Source organism: Hirundo rustica, chromosome 7, assembly GCF_015227805.2.
Source record: "Hirundo rustica isolate bHirRus1 chromosome 7, bHirRus1.pri.v3, whole genome shotgun sequence".
NCBI classification, from domain to species: Eukaryota; Metazoa; Chordata; class Aves; order Passeriformes; family Hirundinidae; genus Hirundo; species Hirundo rustica.
In genome coordinates, this window is record NC_053456.1 from 15,390,683 (window position 1) to 15,409,316 (window position 18,634).

At 60.9% G+C, this 18,634-nt stretch overlaps 2 protein-coding genes across 4 annotated transcripts; one reads left to right on the forward strand and one right to left on the reverse strand.

The window, feature by feature from the left end:
* Nucleotides 1–416: 416 nt before the first annotated feature.
* PRKAG3 (protein kinase AMP-activated non-catalytic subunit gamma 3) lies at nucleotides 417–5,719 on the forward strand. Of its 3 annotated transcripts, none has more exons than XR_005701619.2 (14): nucleotides 417–456; nucleotides 796–879; nucleotides 1,317–1,356; nucleotides 1,621–1,841; nucleotides 1,949–2,033; nucleotides 2,120–2,178; nucleotides 2,455–2,500; nucleotides 2,613–2,667; nucleotides 2,761–2,887; nucleotides 2,999–3,164; nucleotides 3,349–3,386; nucleotides 3,616–3,762; nucleotides 3,842–4,011; nucleotides 4,538–5,719. XR_005701619.2 is itself a non-coding variant. In XM_040069367.2 (14 exons), exons 1-14 carry the CDS (start codon nucleotides 424–426, stop codon nucleotides 5,142–5,144), a joined length of 1,215 nt encoding a protein of 404 aa, XP_039925301.1. In that variant the 5' UTR covers nucleotides 417–423; the 3' UTR covers nucleotides 5,145–5,719. The 3 variants fall into 3 exon arrangements, 1 of the variants encoding a protein (XP_039925301.1); XR_005701620.2 differs by having other exon boundaries at nucleotides 1,952–2,033; XM_040069367.2 differs by having other exon boundaries at nucleotides 1,952–2,033; nucleotides 3,842–3,935; nucleotides 5,122–5,719.
* A 761-nt stretch (nucleotides 5,720–6,480) lies between these two features.
* On the reverse strand, nucleotides 6,481–11,775 carry LOC120754967 (sterol 26-hydroxylase, mitochondrial). Its single transcript, XM_040069366.1, has 9 exons — nucleotides 11,542–11,775; nucleotides 9,284–9,474; nucleotides 8,814–9,013; nucleotides 8,533–8,730; nucleotides 8,233–8,393; nucleotides 7,734–7,900; nucleotides 7,428–7,509; nucleotides 7,143–7,343; nucleotides 6,481–7,044 (listed from the first exon to the last, which is right to left on the reverse strand). Exons 1-9 carry the CDS (start codon nucleotides 11,773–11,775, stop codon nucleotides 6,919–6,921), a joined length of 1,560 nt encoding a protein of 519 aa, XP_039925300.1. The 3' UTR covers nucleotides 6,481–6,918.
* Nucleotides 11,776–18,634: the final 6,859 nt, after the last annotated feature.

The window sequence follows — 18,634 nt, forward strand, 5'->3', positions numbered from 1 at the left end:
CACCCAGCCCATGGCTGGACCCAGCCGTTCTCCCGCATCCCCGTGGAGAGGGGAGCGCTGTGCCCCACACCCGCGACGGGGCGGGGGCAGCACCGGGCAGGCTGGACGGTGTCCCGACGGCGCGGAGCACCGCTCCTGGAGGACGGGGGTTCACGGAGCAGGGTGTCCCTCCGCTCTCTGCCCCCAGTCATCCTTCCATCGCCCCCTCCCTCGGGACCCGGGGCCGGCGCTGTCCCCGGGCCCGCGACCACCTAGTTCAGCGCGGGGCTGCGGAGTGGCGGCGGGCGCTGCTCGGTGCTGTCGGCCGCGTCCCCCCCCGCGGCAGTGGCGGTGGGGGCATGGCTGGCATTGCTCGCTGACACTCTATCTGCCAGGGCCGCGCCAGCCGCGGGCCCAGAATAGCAGCGCTGCCCCGCAGATAGCATGGAGCGGCTCCGTGGCCCTGCCGCGTCCCAGGTACCGTCAGGCTGTGTGGGGGGCGCGGCCCGAGGGACCCCCGATTGGGGACAGGCCACCCCTGGGGTGGGAGAATGTGGGCGGCTGACGGGCCCCTTCCCACGGACGTGCAGCCCTGGGAACAAGGACGTCCTTGTCCCAGCTGTGCCGAGCCCCTTGCGAGCGGCTGGGGCGGGTGGTGCAGGGTCTCTTCCTTCTCGGTGTTGGCTCCAGGCTCCTTAGGGAGTGGACCCTGTCCCTGTGCCTTCGTTATTTTAGGGTGGCCTGTAAAGTTTGGCTCTGTCAGGCGGGTTTGTGGCCGGGGTAGCTCTTCCCTCTGCACGTGCTGCTGTGTTATAGAAGGGTCTCCTGGGGACTGGGGGAACAGGGTCAGCCACCCGGCCCTGTGGACTCCCTTCTTCCTCGGGCTGCCGCTTTGTTAACGTAAGTTTCCTGGGATGCACCTGGTCCCCGGGAGGGGCCAATGGGGTTGGTGAAGCTCTCGGCACGGGAAGAAGCAAGAGCGGAATTTACACCTTGGGCCTGGGAGAGGATGGGCTCAGAGCCGCTGTGGGATATGCTTGGCTCCAATAGCAGAGAGAGAAGGCAGGAGGTCCTGCCATCCATGCCTTGTCCTGCTCTGGAGACCCCTGCTGTCTCCCCAGAGCAAGAGGACAAGCTGGGTGTCCTGGACTGGAGCCGCCATGGGGACTGCAGGCTTTGGGGGTCCTGGGCTGCTGGGGGATGCCCACATCCGCACCCTGAAAGGACAGTTCTCTCTGCTTGGCTTGGGTGGGCCAGAGCAGCTGGGCGGGTGCAGGCAGAATCCGTGGGTGGGGAAAAGACTCCTGCTGACCCCTCCTCACTGTGTGCCCTCTCAGGTGGCGCTGCTGGATGCTGTTGCATGCCCTGAGGAGGAAGGTGGGTAGCAGGAAGAGTCTAGGTGTGTAGGAGGGGAGACTGCCTTACTCGTGTGACAAGTGCATTGGTCTTCTGGCCACCCTGCCCATATCCCTCTCCTCAGCTGGAGTCCTCCTCGTGCTGGAGAAGACGCAGTGCTATGTGCTGCCCCTATGGAATGCGGAACAGGGGGGCTCTGGTGGGAGCATCCTCTGCTCCCCCCAGGCAGGAGGGTGCTGAGACCCAGCAGATAGCTGGCTAGGGCTGGGCTGACTTTGCCTGCAGGGTCTTCGGAGGCTGTATGCCCCAGGGAGGAGGAAGAGGAGGAGGAAGAATACAGGAGACCTGTCACCTTCACACTGGGAAATGAGATACTGGGGCTGGGCCCAGAGACAGAGTTTCAGACCCCTGATGCTGAGGTCTACATGCACTTCTTGAGGAGCCACTGCTGTTACGATGCCATCCCCACCAGCTGCAAGCTTGTTGTCTTTGACATCTCCCTGGAGGTGATAACCTGGGGGATGCGTGGGGGCGGGCAGTGAAGAAGCAGTCTTGGGGATCCTCTGAACCAAGCAGTCTTGGGGATCCTCTGAACCCCTCTGCACTCTGCCAGCAGATCAAGAAAGCCTTTTTGGCACTGGTGGCCAATGGGGTGCGTGCTGCCCCTCTCTGGGACAGCAAGACACAGAGCTTTGTGGGTGAGTGCCAGAAGCAATGCCTGGCCCTCTCCCCTGCCTGGCAGAGAGGGTACAGGCAGAGCTGCCAGTCCCACATATCTCCACAGGGATGCTCACCATCACCGACTTCATCAACATCCTCCACCGCTACTACCGCTCACCTTTGGTGAGTGCCGTGAGAAGTGCTTGGGGGATCAGGACATTCATGGGGCAGGGAGGGGCTGTCCCCACCTCTCCCGGTCCCTTCATGATCACTGGACAATGACCAGGGGATAATTCTGGGCCGGACCAGGATCCACTTGTTGCTCCCCTGCTTGGCCCCCAAAATGTAATCCCTGTGCTTGGGTGATGAGGTGCGATGCCCAGGGAAGGGGGGCAGTGTCTCGAAGGGCCTTCAGTCCCCTGTGGAACCACCATGACCAGGACATTTCCCTGCCTTCAGGTTCAGATCTACGAGGTGGAGGAGCACAAGATTGAGACCTGGAGAGGTAAAAATCATGTGGCTGATGTTGTCACACAGGGCAGGGAGGTGGGCCCTGGGGTTGTGCGGCTGCAAGAGAGGGCTAGAGGACCTCATCTCATAGCTCTTTCCCTTGGCAGAGGTGTACCTGCAGGGCTCCCTCAAGCCACTGGTCTACATCTCTCCGAGCAATAGGTGAGAGCCTGTCCACTGAAGGAGAACACACCCCTTGGAGTGGGGGTGTGTGCGTGCCTGGAATGCAGCCCTATCCCACCACATCACCCACAGCCTCTTCGATGCTGTCTACTCCTTGATCAAGCACAAAATCCACCGCCTGCCTGTCATTGAGCCTGTCTCGGGCAATGTCCTGCACATCCTGACACACAAGCGCATCCTCAAGTTTCTCCACATCTTTGTGAGTGCTGGGGCTGCTCGTGCACACTCCTGGCTGGTGTGTAGGGGCACAGACAAGGGTGTCAAGGTGTGCCAGCCCAGCCCAGCCCAGCCCTGCCCTGTCCCATTGAAGGATTCGACCATCCCCAAACCACGCTTCCTGAAGAAAACAGTGCAGGAACTGTGCATTGGCACCTTCCGTGATCTGGCTGTCGTGCCTGAGACTGCCCCAATCTACACTGCCTTGGAGATTTTTGTGGATCGCCGTGTCTCCGCCTTGCCTGTCATCAATGATGCTGGTACCTGGGGAGGGAAAAAGTGATGTCCTCATCTCCCTCTGCTAGCTCTGTTCAGCCTTGCTCCAGCACCATCCCTACCCAAAACCACTCCCCTGGCCCTCGGGCTGCCCCTTGGGGTGTGGGAGGAACGTGGCTGGTGATCCCAGGGCTCCTTCCGCAGCCCCTGCACTGTTTCTCTTTGCAGGGCAAGTGGTTGGCCTGTACTCACGGTTTGATGTCATTGTGAGTACCCTGCGTGTGTGCATGCCCTGGCACAAGTTTGGCCACTTGCATGCACTGGTGGGGTGCTCATACCTGTCTGTGCCCATGCAAACTCACTCCACATGCAGTGTCACGCATGTGCCAGTGCGTATCTGCTCTGTGCATGTCCTGGGCTCAGTGTCCCTTCTGTGTTGGCACAATGGGGTGCAAGGACACCCTGTGGCGCTGAATGGGGTCACATCTGTCACAGCACCTGGCAGCCCAGAAGACCTACAACAACCTGGACATCAGTGTGAAGGAGGCACTGCAGCAACGCAGTGTCTGCCTGGAGGGGGTCCTCACCTGCTACCCGCATGAACCTATGGAGGACATAATCGACCGCATTGCCAAGGAGCAGGTGAGTGGCCGGGGTGCCCTGTGCCAGCCACCGCTGCCAGCTGCCCCGCCTGCCTCTGAGGCTCTGCCTGCACCCACAGGTCCATCGCCTGGTTCTGGTGGATGAGAACCGGTACCCGCGGGGCATCGTCTCCCTCTCTGACATCCTGCAGGCCCTTGTGCTCACTCCTGCAGGTATCGATGCTCTTAACTCTTAGCGCACGGTGCTCCATCTTTCTCCACTTGCACCCTCAGTTTCTCTCCACTTCAGGTAGGCACCACTCCCCATTGCTGTGTCCCCTCCCTGCTGCTGCCTCTGCCCCATCCAAAGTGGTCCTGGGGGATGGAGGAGGCTGGGGCTGGGGTCCGGCAGTGCTGGGGTGCCCAGGTGGGGAAAGCAGGACCCAGATGCTGCTTGTCCCAGGGGTACACAAGGATTCCTGGTGATTGCGAGGAAGGATAGGGGCACCTTCCACGGCGACACTCTGCCAGAGCCCCATTCAGGCAGCGTGTGGAACGCAGGTTTTGCAGGTCCCTGGGCTTTGGGCTGGGTGAGGGTTTTGGGGTGGGATGCACCCCAAGACAAAAGCGTATTTTTGATCTTGCCTCAATTCCCATCAAGACCTGAGCACCTCCAGGGCCATTCCCAAGGGACACAGAGCAGACAGACCCTCGCTTGCACACCCCAGACATGCTGCCCACCACTAGCTGTAAGAAAAATGTGGCCAACCAAGGGCACCATCTGGCAGAACCCCTACCCCTTCCAGTTGCAGCAGCCCCAAAACTGTCTGTTCCAGAGATAGGGCTCACTCCCAGGCGGCACTGCAACCACACTTCTTGGCCACCTGCAGCTGGCTCTGCTCACCCATTGCCTGGTGAATCCTTACTGGCTATGGGTGGGCATGTTCCTGGTACCCACAGTGGCACCTCTTTAGGGCTGAAATGAAGAGGGGGGAGCTGGCTCCAGTTCCCATCTGCTTCCCAAAGGTAATTACACTTTTTGGGGTTGGGCAGTGGGTTGGGATAGGTCTCTGCCTACTACTTAGGCAGCAGACTCCAGCAGACCCCAGCAGTGCCCAGCTGCTTTTCACAGAAGGGGACTGGGAATGGTGTGTGTTAGCCCCATATGGGATACCCCCTTGCCCCCTCCCCTGACTGACTTAGCTCACCCCATCCCTGGTGCCTACAGGGGTGGTTGTGTCAGGAGCTGCAGGGGACCACTGAGATGTCCCTCTCCAGACAAACTGCCCTCCCTCCTACCCCAGGGCTTGCATACAAGCAAGGACGGAGGAGAGACCCCAGTGCCCCCTGGGATGGTTGGAGGGTGCCCAGTCCAGCACTGATTTGGGGTTATGGTCTCACACGCTCCCTTGCCCCACAGGCATCGATCGATCCTCACTCTGAAGACACCAGGGAAATGCCACTGTCTTGTCTGACTCGGGGATCTCTTGCGTGACCTGTGAGAAGGAGGCCTGGGCCTGAAGGCTCTCTGTGGGGAGGACATGCGTGTTCACCCCAGTCCTCGGGCTCGTCTTGAGTCCAGGGCTAGATCCTGCTGGTCCTGGAGAGGCAGAAACACTGAAAATGGGACCCGGGGGTGCCTCCTGCCAGTGAGCACACAGTGATGCTCAGTGGGCGCTGTGCTGGAGGGGCTGCAACATGCCTGCAGCTGGGCAGAGACCCGTATAGCCCCGGAGGACCTGGCCACCCCTCTGCCATCCTGCTAATGGATTTGAGCGTCTCTATTGTGGCTCCCTCCTAGTGAACACGGTCCCGCCCGGTGTCTGGTAGCATGCCCGGTGCCTGGTAGCGTAGGCTCAGCTGCACACACAGGCTTTTTTATTTCAGGATCACACAGAGCTGGAACTCTCTGGCAGAGGCACAGTCTGTGCCAGAGCAGGCAGCAGGATGGGCACTTGCATGGAGACCCTCTGCACGTTTTGGGGTGGGCAGGGGATATTTATTTATTTGTTAGTCTGTTCAGCCTTGCTCTAACAAAGCAGCCTGATCCAAGAACTGTCTCTTGCTTTTCTGGGGTAAAGCTGGGCATGACTCCTCTGGAGAAAACCAGGCTGGGGAAGGGGTACTGGCTGCTTGCCAGCAAGTTCGGCACTGGCAGAATAGCACCTCTGCCCGTGTGGGTAGAAACGAGGGGATGGGGAGACAGGACATGCAGTCCTAATCATCTTGGTGGTGTGCAGGTCCCTTCGGGGACACACTGAGGGACAGAAGCTTTGGTACCAGCAAGGTTTCTGCCTGCTGCTTCCCTCAGTCCAAGAAGAAGGAAAGTATGAGGGGTTCACTGTTAAAAATGTCCCATGTCCTATCCGAGTTCCCTGGGCAAATGGCATCCCCTGCCTATGGCTGCTATCAGCTGAGAGCCTTGCAGTGGTCCTGGCTTGGGGGCAGGGGATTCTGAGCGGATCTTTCTCCTCCTGCTTTGCCTGCAGCGAGCCCTGCCATTCTCGAGATCCCCTATCAGCATCTCCATGCAATAACACCTGACAGTGGAAAGTCCCAGGAACTGAACACCCCTCCTGTGCTGGCTGGCTCTGCCAAGGGACAAAATACCAGTGCTGGGTGGTGCCAGGCCTCGCCATCACAGGGAATGTGCTGTGTTATTGCTGTGCTTTCCCAGGACCAGGGCTGGTTCCATCCCTTGGGAAAGGCGCAAACCCCAAACGCCACCAGCACTCAACCCTCCCCTGGGGGCAAGGGGTAAAGTGAGTCACAGAGAAGCTTCTGAGGCCAAGGTCAGCTGTTCAGAGAGGACCCAGATTCCTGGCTCCAGGCACAGATCCACAGGCAGCTACACAAGGACGGGACAAAGGAGACACTGAATGGCTGCAAGCCCCCTCCCGGCTTTCCCCCAGCCCCAAAAGAGCTCCCGGGTTCCTGATGCAGCCCAGCTGGGCACGGGATGGTGGGGACACAATGCCCCTGCAGTGTGTCAAAGGCACAGCAGTTGCCCAAGCCTCCTGCTGATTTTGGGCAGGGGTATACTAGTGCCCCAGGGAGGTGATTTGGAGGCAATCTCTCATCCCCCCCAGCTTTCCCACTGTGGGGCTGTGAGCCCCCTGGCCCAAGCTGGCCAGGGAAGGGGTTTGCCTTCCTGTCCTCCTTGTGGGGCACTAAGGGGGATCTCCATTTGGCACCCAGGGTGGGGGTGGACGCGCAGTCAGGGGGCTCCTGGGCGAGCGATGAATTCCAGGTTGATGGGCTTGTCAGCCACCAGGACAATGCGGGACACAGATGTCACTTCCACGCCACGGGGGTCCGGCCGCACCTCAAATGCCTGGATCATCTGTGGGGAGAAGGGGGGTTGGGAGTGCCTCGGGGACTCCCTGGGACCCCCATCCCAGTTCATGGCAAGATCCCCGAAGTGGGGGGATCCCTGCTTACCCTGGCAAGGGCCAGGTGCATCTCCAGCTCAGCGATGCGGCGCCCGACACACGCACGGACCCCGTAGCCGAACGGGATGGAGCTGAAGGGGTGGTGAGGGGAGCCATGGCCCCGGAGCCAGCGCTGGGGCAGGAACCGCTCAGGCTCGGGAAAGTAGGTCTCGTCATGGGACATCGCGTAGTGGGCCAGGACAAAGAGGGTCTGCAGGGCAAGAATTGGGGTTTAATGACCCCACCTGGCCCCACTGAGTGCAGTGGGGGTCCCCACAGCACGGCCCCCACTCACGTTCTTGGGGAAGAGGTAGTCTCCGATGACAATGTCCTTCTCATAGAAGACCCTGGCGTTGGTGGGCACCACAGGGTAGACTCTGGGATATGGGGAGAGTTAGTGGGGGAGCAGGACTCACCTGGAGATCCTGGAGAGAGCAAGACGCAGGCAGGACAAGGCTCAGCAGCTCCCCGCGGGGGGAGGTGGATATTTGAAGTACAGAGGGACTGAAACCCAGCCTTGCATCCTGCCTGGGTGATGCATCCCCCCTGGAGAAGGGACTGGTGACCAGGACCTCAGGGCAGGGACAAGGCTGGGATGTACCTCAGAGTCTCTTTGATAATGGCCCGAAGCATCGGCAGCTTGGGGATATCCTCAGCAGCAGGAAACCGGTCAGCAGGCACAACAGCTTTCAGCTCCTGGTACAGGGTCTCCTGGATCTCTGGGTCCCGGGAGAGGTGGTACAAAGCCCAAGACAGCGTGTTGGAGGTCTGGGGGAGTGGAGAACCAAGGGGAGTGAAGGAATTGAGGCCAGTACCTGAGCAGCCTTGTGCCAAGCACAGCATCAGTATGGCACCAGAAAGCTCCTGCTCTGGTGCACAGAAAAGTCAGGGGTGAGGGACAGCAGGCGCAGGGGAGAGAGAGGCAGGGAGCAGGGCGTGAAGCAGAGCAGAGGACAGGGTCTTTACTGACCAACCCCTGTGGGACATCAGCCCCGCAGCAACCAGGCTAGGGCTCACAAAGGCTGGGTGGAGCATGGCCCCGTGGGCTCCCCTGGGCATGGAGTTTAGCAGGGACACCCTGGCAGCTTCCCGGCTCTCACCGTGTCCACACCGGCCAGCAGCAACTCGGCGACACTGCCATAGACCTCGTCCAGGCTGAGTGTGCCACTGGCCAGCAGGTAGCTCAGGTAGCCGGACACCTCCGTGCCGCGCTCCACCTGCCCCTCCAGCTCCTTCATCTTTCGGTCAATCAGTGTCTTGCCTGCAGAGACACAGAGTGGGAACCAGGGCTGACAGAGCGAGGGCTGCCAAAATGACATTTGGCCAGGGACTGCCCCCGCTTTTGAGGGTCCTTAGGGATTCCAGTGCCACCATACTGGACCCCCATCGTCACCGCTCACCAAAGGCGAAGATGGTGTCCCAGCTGTCCAGGTAACGGTCCCAGAAGGGCAGCACCTTGCGGCTCCATCGGGGCAGGACAGTGGCAAAGATGGAGTTCTTGAACATGAGGTTGATGGAGTCAATGAAGCGCTGGGTCTCAGCTGGGACCTGCTGCTTGAGGCACCCGATGCGGGTCTCAAAGAGGATGTAAGAGATACCTGCGAGGGACAAATGGCATCCAGACCTCCGGGGGAACGGGAAGAGTGGGACAGGGCAGGGGTGAGGGGGAGGACACCCCTACCTTCCAGGGCAAAGCGGTAGAGCAGGTTGGCCACGTCCCCCACCAGCACCCCCGAGGGGCTGCGGCTCCGCTCCTCCCGCAGCCGCACCATCAGGTCTGACACCACCTCCCCGATGGCATCTGCGTACAGCAGCGCCTCCGAGGGTTTCAGCAGCCGCTTGTTGAGGACCTGGCGCAGGCGGTACCAGCGCTCCCCTTCCCTGGATGGGGATGAAGCTCAGCGCTGGGGGCACGGGATGGGCAGGGGGCAGTGGCTGGCAGCAGTTCCCCAATCCCCGTGGGCGTACTCCCCACCCCAGGCTGGAACCATCCCAGGGGTCATTCCACCCGCCGTGGCCATGCCCTTCTGCTTGGTGGGGACACACAGCTCGCAGGAGTGGGGGTGGTGCGAACTGCCACCTGGGCCCTACACCTAAGGAAGGGCAGGCGATGTGTGCTGCCCCAGAGAGCACAGCCAGGGCAGGACTCACTCAGTGAAGGGTCCGTAGGGCAAGCGGCGGGTGTCCCGATGCTCCTTCCACAGGGCCATGTCGCTCCGCATGGGGTACTTGCCCTCCTGCCGTAGCAGCTGCTCCAGCACCACTGGGCTCCCAATGTTGATGTTCCTATAATGTCCGAAGGTTGACTTCCAGATGGGTCCATAAAGGCGTCGGGATATCACCTGTGATGCACAAAGCATGGCAGGGTCAATGGCACGAGCTGGGTCAGATCCTCCCTGCCCCAATGCTGCCCTGAATGTGCCTATCTGCACCCATCCCATGGACCCCTCAGCATCACCTGAGCTCAAGCACCTGCCTCTGACCTTCCCAAGCTGGCAGAATTCTCAAAGTGCTCTGCAGATGGCCTGGGCTGGTGTCTCTGGGCTCATTTGCCCTCCCAGCACTAAGTACACCCAGGCACTAACCCCCTAGCCTAGACTGGCACATCCTTCACCCACCCCAGAGATGCAGAGACAGCCTGGTGGGTCTTTTGGGGAAGGAAGACCAAGAACGGACAGCAGGGACAGAGAAAACTGCCAAGCACAGGACTGTGCTGAGATTCAGGACCATTGCAGCAACCACCAGCAGGACTAAGTCCTGCTGTTTCCAGCATGGCTCTAGCTCTGCTTAACCTGGGTACAACAGTTGCTGAGTGGGTCCTTGAACTTACCACCTAGTAAGGGTGGTTAATGATCAGCAGTGGGAGGGCAGCACCAGGCTAGGGTATGACTGGGCTGCTCCCAGAACAGGCTGTCATCTCCAGGGCAAGGCCCTGGGGCCACAGGCTCACAAGCCAGCTAGGGCACGTTCACCAATGTCAGCCCTGCTCTGGGCCCTGTAGGCTGCAGCTCCCCTCCTCTCCTTGTTTGCAGCCACAGGTGCCATGCCTGCTTCCCTGGCAGGGAGCACCATGACCTCCAAGTGCATCTCTTGGGGGCAGCTGGGCACCCCTTTGCAAGTGGATCTGCACAGGGCCATGTCCAAAGGACACTCTCCATCCCACCCAGGCACTGCCAGAGCCCCTGCAGGGCATGGCCAAGCATGGGGGTATGCAGGGGACTTAGCAGGGAAGCCCTGGTCCCCATTCCCCGTGGCTGCGGGGATGCACGTGGTACAATCTCCCTTGGTGACTGTCTGCATCGCAGCCTGCGCCTGGATTCAGCTGGATTCGTCACCACGGGGAGACGTTCCTTGTGCATGGTGGCAGGAGGAGGGGGAGGGACGGCCGCCCCGGTACTGCAGGCAGCTCGTGGGCACGGGGCAGCTGTGCTCCGGCTTGAAGCCTGCCCATCAGCATCTGCTGGCAGCCAGGACCTGACACAGTGCAGGCCTCAGAGAGCTGGGCTGTGCTCAGCTAGAGCTGCCTGGATCTGGGGAAGGGCACCTCCAGAGCATGTGGGCATCTTTCTGCAAAGGTAGGCTGTGCTCAGAGTCCCAAGGGCAGGAGGGAGCAGGAGGGAGCTCCAGCGCCTACACCCTGAAATCCCGTTGTCCTATGATAACCCCTTCTCCAGCCAGCTGTGCCTGGTGCTCTGAGATGCCAGGAAGGCCTGACCCTGCACACTTCCCGGGCTGGTCAGAGCTCCAGGGCACTGGAAGATGCTGCCTGGCTTGCAGCCAGCCAAGCCCGTTGCTTGCTTCATCCGACGTATGAGGAAGTGTTGACAGAAGAAAACAAATACCTCTGCCCACCCCTCCTCTGCCTCGCTATCATCTGCCCCAAAACATACCCGGTCACCTGCACCCAAAACCGTTGCTCCCTCCAGCTGTCACAGCCGGGAGCCCGGGGATGCCAGGACCCTGTGAGATGCCCCCGACCCTTTGCCCTCAGCTGCCTGGCCGGCTCGGGGACGCCCTGGGCTGGCTGGACCCTCCCGAGGTCTCTCGGTTGTGCCGGCCCCTCTCCGCCTGCTGGCCCCAGCATCACCCTACGGCGCCGGGTGCCCCCCACCGCCCAGCCCCTCTCCTCCCCTGCTCTGCCGCCCCCGCTCAACTCCGTGCCGTCGCTTTTCGGCAGCTAACCCCTTCCCCGGAGCCCATCTCCCCTCGCCCCCAGCCCGCACCCGCTCCCTCCCTTGCAAAGCCCCCCCGGGTACTGCACCCTCCCTGCAGTCCCCCCGGCAGCCCCTCCATCCCACGCACCTCTCCCAACCCTCCCCCGCACCTACGGCCCCGTGCAGGGTCTCCAGGCCCCCACGCAGCCCGACCGCCGCCCCCCGCAGCCCCCGAGCCGGGCTGCCCCGGCGCACCTGCAGCCGGTGCGTGTGCAGCAGGTAGCCCCGCAGGAACAGCCAGACGAAAGTACGGAACAGCCCCGGCCCCGGCAGCTCCTCCGGTCCCTTCAGCCGCGCCGGCCCCGCCGCCGCCGCCGCCGAGCCCCCGGTCCTGCGCGGCGGTCCCGGGCTGGTGCGCGGCGGCGGCGGGCGGGGGCGCAGGAGGAGCGGCAGCAGCGGCCGCCGGGCCCCGCCGCTCGGGCCCGCCATGCTCCGTCGGCAGCGCACGGGACGGGGCGGGGCGGCGAGGCACCGAGGGTGGTGGAGGGCGGCACCGGGGGCGGCGCGGGGGGCGGCGCGGGGGCGGCAACCGGGCACCGGCACCGGGGACTGAGCGTCGCGGACCGGGTACGGCGCGCCGGGAATAGAGAATCGCGCACCCGGGGCGTTGCGCAACGGGTACTGGCCCCGGCCGCTGCGCTCTGCATGCGGGGTACGGGCTGCTCTCAGCGGGGACCGAGCAGCGGGCAGTCCGGCTGCGGCACACCTTCTACCGGGCCGTGGAGACCGGCTGCAGGGTGCTATGTGCTCGGTACAGCGCGCTGGGTACCATGAGCCACACGCCAAATACCGGACGATGCTGACTGCTCGGCAGCATCACAGACCAGGCACCGGGTGCCGTGTACCGGGCACTGGGTTCCATGTGTTGTGCATGATGGAACCGTGCACAAGGCAGCTGGCAGCCAGCGCTGGCGTGGCACGGCAGATACAGCGCCCTGGCGCAACGGAGCCTGCAGCACCAGGTGCTGCGTCCTGGGCATGGCGCACGGGCGGTGGGTGCTAGGCATTGCGCACCAGGCACGGGCACGAGGACTGGGCACAGCACCACCCAGGCCACAACATGTATTGGCAATGCACTCTGGCACCGGGCACCACGTGCCAGACCCCGCACACCTTGTGTCAGCTCCAGGTTCACCACTGGGCCTGCTCTTTGGGTCTGCTGGCCCTCCTGGACTGAGCCCTCCTGCCCTGCTTCTGTCACCTGCCTGTCACCCCCCTGTGTCTGCCTTGTCCCCCAGCAGTGCAGGATGGTGCTGTGGGGAGCTGGCTCCAAACTGTCCCAGGCTTTCTTTCAGCACTTCCTCCAGGCACTGCCAGCCAAGACCACAGATGTGGAGACCTTGGTAAGCCCACTGTGGCTGCTGGCAGCAGACTGGAGGGAGGTTTGGTATGTTTCCATGCCAGGGAGAGAAGGGCGCCAGCTCCTGCCTCAAGCTGGTGCAGGCCAAGCTGTCCAACCCTGCTGGGGTGTCTGGGACCGTGCCTGCAGGACATGTAGGCTCTGGCCAGCCTGGGTCAGTAGGACAGGGCAGTACTCTGTCCAGGTGTCATGCCAGGGGTGTCCAGCACCATGTCACTAGGACACCAGTGCTGATCATTAACCGCCCTTATCGGGCGCTGGGTACAAGGTCCTGGACAGGGAGGTTGTGTGAGGCTGGGCAGGTATTAGAGAGCCCCGTGAGTGGCTGTTCTTGCCCTCGGTCCTGTCCCACCAGGACAGTGGGAGTGTCCCGCGCTGGGCTCCGGACTGATGCTTTGTGTGCTCTCTGCCAGTGGAGCCGGGACTGGGGTGCGGGACACGGGCACTCCTGTGCCTGTAGACACCCCTGAGGCACCCCAGGCTGAGACAGCCAAGAACAAGCGCCTGCTGCCATCTCATGGCTGCTCACAGCCAGCTCCGTCACTTTCCCTGCTCTGGCCGGGTTCAGAGTCGGGGCAGCAGGAAAGCCCCGGCCCGAGGACTTCTGTGAGCTTCCCAGCCTGGGAAACTGAGACCCTGTGGCTCTCACTCCGCCTGGCAGAGGATGCCTCGGCCTCTCCCAGTCTGCTGTAACTGTGGTTCTCCTTTCCGGGCAGTGGAACTCTGCAGCCTCTTTCAGTTTAAAACAATTGCCTCTTGCAAAAAGAGTGAAAAGGACACTTCTTGGTAAAAGGTCTCTCTGCATCGTTCTTATAAGCCCATTTATATATTGAAAGATTGCCATAAGATGTTCCTGAGCCTTCTCCAGGCTGAACAACAAAAGTCTCTCAGCCTGTCTTCACGGGAGAAGTGCTCCAGGCCCAAAATAATTTTGTAGCCTTGTCTGGCTCCTCTGAATCTGCGCCAACAGGTTCATGCCTCTCTTGCACTGAGGACCCCAGAGCTGCTCTGCTCCAGGTGGGTTCTCACAAGTGTGAAGTGGAGCAGGACCCACCACCTTCCCTGCCCTGCTGGACATGTTTCTCATTTTCCAGTCTCAGATGTGACCTGCTTTCTGGGCTGCAAGTGCACATTGTCAGCTCATATGCTATTTTTGATCCACCAGTGCCCCTGACTCCTTCTCTGCAGGGCAGCTCTCCATCCATCCATCCATCCATCCATCCATCCATCCATCCATCCATCCATCCATCCATCCATCCATCCATCTGACAAAACTGTGTTCAGGACCTCGCACCCGGCCTTGTGGAAGGGCAGGCTGTACCACCGTAGCGACTCCCCGGGCAGGTTCCCGGTGCCGCGCACCCTCGGGACACGGAGGAGGGCACCGTTATCCCGGCTGCTTCCCGCTCCTGCCGCTAGGCTGTGCTCCCCGTCCTCGGACGGCGGGAGCGGCGGCGGAGACCGGCCGGGGGCTGTGCCGGGACCACTGCCGGGGTTCTGGGGGAGGCCGTGCTGGAGCGGGCCGGGAGGGTTGAGTGAATCACCTCCTCTCAGAGTCTCCCGGCGGGGACTTCCGAAGGGAACAGGCTGGGCCGTGACACATCGGCGGCCGGAGGATGCCGCATGGAGCCGGGGACGCCGCCAGCTCCCGGGAGGTCCTCCAGTGCGGGGCCAGCCCAGCTTGGCGACAAGCGCAGCAGAGGCGGGAGAACAAATGCTGTCTTTAGCCATGGGGACGTAGAGCTGGGGGTGGCAGGTCACATCCTGTGTGTCATTTTGCCCCGGGGATGCTGTGACTCTACTCATCCCGCAGACCCATTGTCAGGTCCGAGCTCATCTCCCTGGCGGGAACTGTGGGTGCAGATTCAGGCACTGTGGGGCCCCCTGCCTCTCTGTCCCCCAGCCATCCACCACACACTGCTTATGGAGGGTCCTGGCTGCTGGTCCTCCTCAGAGGGAGGGACAGCTTCTTTATGTGACTTGTGCAGTGTCACCCAGGAGCTGGAAATCTTTCCCAGAGCTGCGTCCACTGACCCTGATTTGCTCTCCCACAGATGGGGGGAGGAAGCGGGGTGTCCCAGGGGAGGGCATCCCTTGACTCATCCCCAGGAAAGCCCAGGCTGTGAGAAGGCCGATTCTGGGTCCTGAGGACTGTAAACAGCTCAAAGCACTGAGCTAGAGATAGCCTGTTACGTCAGCTGTGTGTCACCACACTGCCACTGCCTGAGTCATGAGCCATGCTGGGGCCAGTGGGGCTGCAAAGGGGGACATGGGAAGACCAAGAGGGACATGGACAGATCCCAGGTGTGGAGACAGCTGCTCTTCTCTGACACAGAGAGTTCAAGTGGGACCCTCTTGGCCCTCTCTCAAAGGTCCCCTTCCCCTCATTTCCCTCTGTCTGACCCCTCAGACCTGGGCAGGGGCTTGGGATCAGCACAAAGCTCTTGAAACAAGAGGCAAATCAACCAACATGATGGTGTGTCCCCCACGACTTCCATGGAGGGCTCAGCACCCGGCAGAAGGCTCTGATCCAGACTCCCCCTGCTTTGTGCCCCATGGGACCCTGGTGGGCCAGGATCTTTCCCTGGGGACGTGAGAGTGGGATACCGGAGAGAACCCGGGGCTGGCATGCTGTTATCACAGGAGACGGGAGGCAGCCCCAGGCTGCTCTCAAGTGGTCCTGGCTGATTAGTGACTTCAAGTGCCTATGGAGTTATTCTAAGTCAAGTAGGAGCAAAGGGAGCCGACCCGAGAGCAGCAAGACCAGCGCCGGGCTTTCCTGGAGTTTCCCACATCATCTCTGCTCCCTGCCAAATTCTCCAAGATGGGGAGGTGTCTCCTCTTTCCGTCTGCTCTCCCTGTCCCTTACTCCTCCTGCAAAAGGCCGTTTGCTCCAGCCTAAAGCAAACCTGATTTTATCTCCTGACTCCAGTTCCCTTGGCTGTGGGCCACGGTCGATGCCTCCCACGCAGAACTTGCGAAGCCCATTCGGGGACCCGTGCACAGAGCGGGCTGTGTGTGCTGCCACATGACGGCATGTTTACAGCCCGCGGGGGCCCAAGGACAGCGGCACCGCTTGCAGCCCAGATAATGCCTGTCCTTCCCATGGATGGACAGATGGACGTGTGGGGAGCTGGAACGAGTGGGACTGGCCACAGAGCCATGCCTCCCTGAAGAGGGGTGGTTTCAGCTTTGTTGCTCTGCAAGCCAGTCTCCTTGGCCTCAGTTTCCCCTCTGGGCAGTGAAGAATGGGTTCTGGGCTAGCAGTGAGGGTGCACTGCTGCAGCAGAACAAGGTCAGGCCCGCAAATTATTCTGCAGAGAGAAAGGCAAATTTTCTCCCCTTGGGACTTGGATGTTCCCTTCTCTCCCAGGAGAGATGCTGTGTGAAACTTAGGTTGTTTGGAAAGAGCAACAATGTCCAGGGCTATACGGGCTTACTAAAGGGTGCTGCTAGGGCCATCCTTTCTCCTGTCCATCCATCCATCCATCCATCCATCCATCCATCCATCCATCCATCCATCCATCCACACTTGTAAGCAGCTTTTTCATAGTCAGGTCTCTATCCATCTGCTGAGCTGTCTGTGCACTCATCCATACATCCATCAACAAGTGCATACATTACTCTTCCCACCCAGACCCACACCTACATGTCCACCCAGAGAGCTACCCTCCCATCTGTCTGTCCATCCTCCCATTCACCCCTCCATCCATCTCCATCTCCATCTCCATCTCCATCTCCATCTCCATCTCCATCTCCATCTCCATCATCTCCATCTCCATCTCCATCTCCATCTCCATCTCCATCTCCATCTCCATCTCCATCTCCATCTGGTGCCTGTCAGTGCCCAAGGGATGACCAGCCCTCCCTGAGGGTGTGCTGTGTGCTGACAGGTGTGTGCACATACGTGTGTGGGTCATGCTGGCCACGCAAAGTGCTGTGGGCCGGGATGTCCCAGGCTATGTCCAGCCATGGGGCAGGGCCAGGAGTGCTGGCCAGGGGGAGGGGGACTCGTCTAATTTAGGAATGGGCCCCACAGTCGCTGTCAGCACCGGGCGGCTCTGATCTGGGGACAGGTCCTCATCAGCTCCGCTTGCTGCCCGCCAGTCTGACATGAAAGGGCTCTGCACCCCGATAAGGCCCCAGACGCTTGGTTCCAGAGGTGGGTAGCATTGTGGCCAGGCCTGGGGGACCCTGAGGAGTAAGTTCCAGCATGGCTGTCCCCAAATTCACCGTCACTTCAGCACCATGTGGCTTGCGTGTTTGCATCAGTTGGGAGCTCAGCCCTGGGGGCCACCCTCCACTCTGAGCACTGGATCATGCCCCGTGTCATCACCATCTCCCACCGGTGACATAACCCCAGGGAGGGCACCCTGCTCATCGTCCCCTCGGCTGCCACGGGCCTGTCTGCTGGCTGCTACCCTGCGCCGGTGTCCCCCAGCTGTGAGCGGCCGTGGATGGGGACCGTGTTGTTTTAATAAGATCATTCTCCTCCTGCCGTGAGGTCGCAACCTGGGCTTATGACATCACAGCGCGCTGCCATGGAAATGCCGGGATGTCACAAACACAGCTCGATGACCTCACTGCAGGAGCAGGAGATGAGGCCAACGTGGGTTTGATTGCCAATGTCCTCAGGAATAAAGGAGGGGAGGGATGCTGGGAAAGTATGCGGCCGCTGAGCGCCGGGGTGTTTGGGTTGGAAATCGCTACGCTTTCCCCACAGCGGGAAAGGCCCATTACTTCCTCCCCTGTCCGCTCTCTCCCAGCAGCCAGAGCCCTCCTCAGCCTTGTGGCTATGGGGTAGGAGGGCTGTTGGAGCAGGGTACCCCCATCCATGCTCTTGGGGCTGCATGGTCGGGAGTGAGAGACAGAGGTGAGCACAGTATCAGGGCACCAGCCAAGAGGCAGAGGGAGTTCAGTGGGGGGTGCAGGATGGGCCACTCAGGGGATGCTTTGTCTCACAAGCAGGCTGGGGATCGCTGGGGATGCTGTCACAAGAGGCAGAGTGGGTTGGAGTCCTGGGGAGGTCTCCTCTCCCTCAAGAGGACTTCAGAGTCATGCTGCTATATGGGGACGATTCTCTAACACAGCGCCCTCAAAGCTGGACCTCAAAGCACCTCTTGGCCCTGCCCAGCCACCCAATAACTGTCCCTTCCCCAGCCCATAACCAACGGCTTCTCCTGGCCACCAGCCCCTCTGTCCCATCACCCCTACCCCAGCTGAGTTCTCTATCCTCTGCAGACCTTGTCACTGGGAAAAAACGTGTCTGGTTGTGGGGGCACCCGTCCCCCCACCTCTCTGTTTCAGGGGTGCAGGGGTGGCTGTTCTCCCCCTGCATCCTCCATCATTAATTTCCATCAGTGGCCAAGCAGGGCCGGGGCTGCCTGGGGGTGGCCGAGGAACACGGCGCTTTCCCCTGATAGCAAAAATAAATACATTAAAATTCTTGCAGGAGGCAGAAGAATGCGGGACGGCAGGAAAAAATTGTTTTATAATTTGTAATAACACAAAAGCCGGGCGGGGGGGTTGGGGGGAGTGAGCTGCGAGAGGCTAGGAGAGGCAGAGACAAAGGATCAGCTGCGGTGGTTGAGGCTGCTCCAGAGTGGCAGTGGCATACCCTGGATTAATATGACCAGTGTCACCCTGTCCCCTGAAGTAGGTGTGCCTTTCGGACTTGTTGCAGAAGGGGAGGCAGCGAGAAAATTACTGAGGCTGAGCGAACAGGCAACCACTCCTCACCTGCTTAAGCAGGTCTCTGCATCTCCGTGCCTCAGTTTCTCCTTCCTAAAGGAGAATTTTTATGCAGCTGCGAGAAAAGCTGTGAAATAGGGGCAAACTCCTGGCATTCACCCCATGCTAGCTCCTCTGATCCAGACACAAGGCAAGGAGCCCACCTTTGTCCACTCTGCCCCACCGGCCCCACTGAGG

Coding starts and splice junctions, on each gene's coding strand:
- PRKAG3 (XM_040069367.2), top strand. CDS start 424: ATGGAGCGGCTCCGTGGCCCTGCCGCGTCCCAG. Junction 880..1,316: donor CGGGCTGCCGCTTTGTTAAC/GTAAGTTTCCTG, acceptor GTGCCCTCTCAG/GTGGCGCTGCTGGATGCTGT. Junction 2,179..2,454: donor GCTACTACCGCTCACCTTTG/GTGAGTGCCGTG, acceptor CCCTGCCTTCAG/GTTCAGATCTACGAGGTGGA.
- LOC120754967 (XM_040069366.1), bottom strand. CDS start 11,775: ATGGCGGGCCCGAGCGGCGGGGCCCGGCGGCCGCTGCTGCCGCTCCTC. Junction 7,901..8,232: donor TGCTGGCCGGTGTGGACACG/GTGAGAGCCGGG, acceptor CCACTCCCCCAG/ACCTCCAACACGCTGTCTTG. Junction 7,045..7,142: donor TGCACCTGGCCCTTGCCAGG/GTAAGCAGGGAT, acceptor TTCTCCCCACAG/ATGATCCAGGCATTTGAGGT.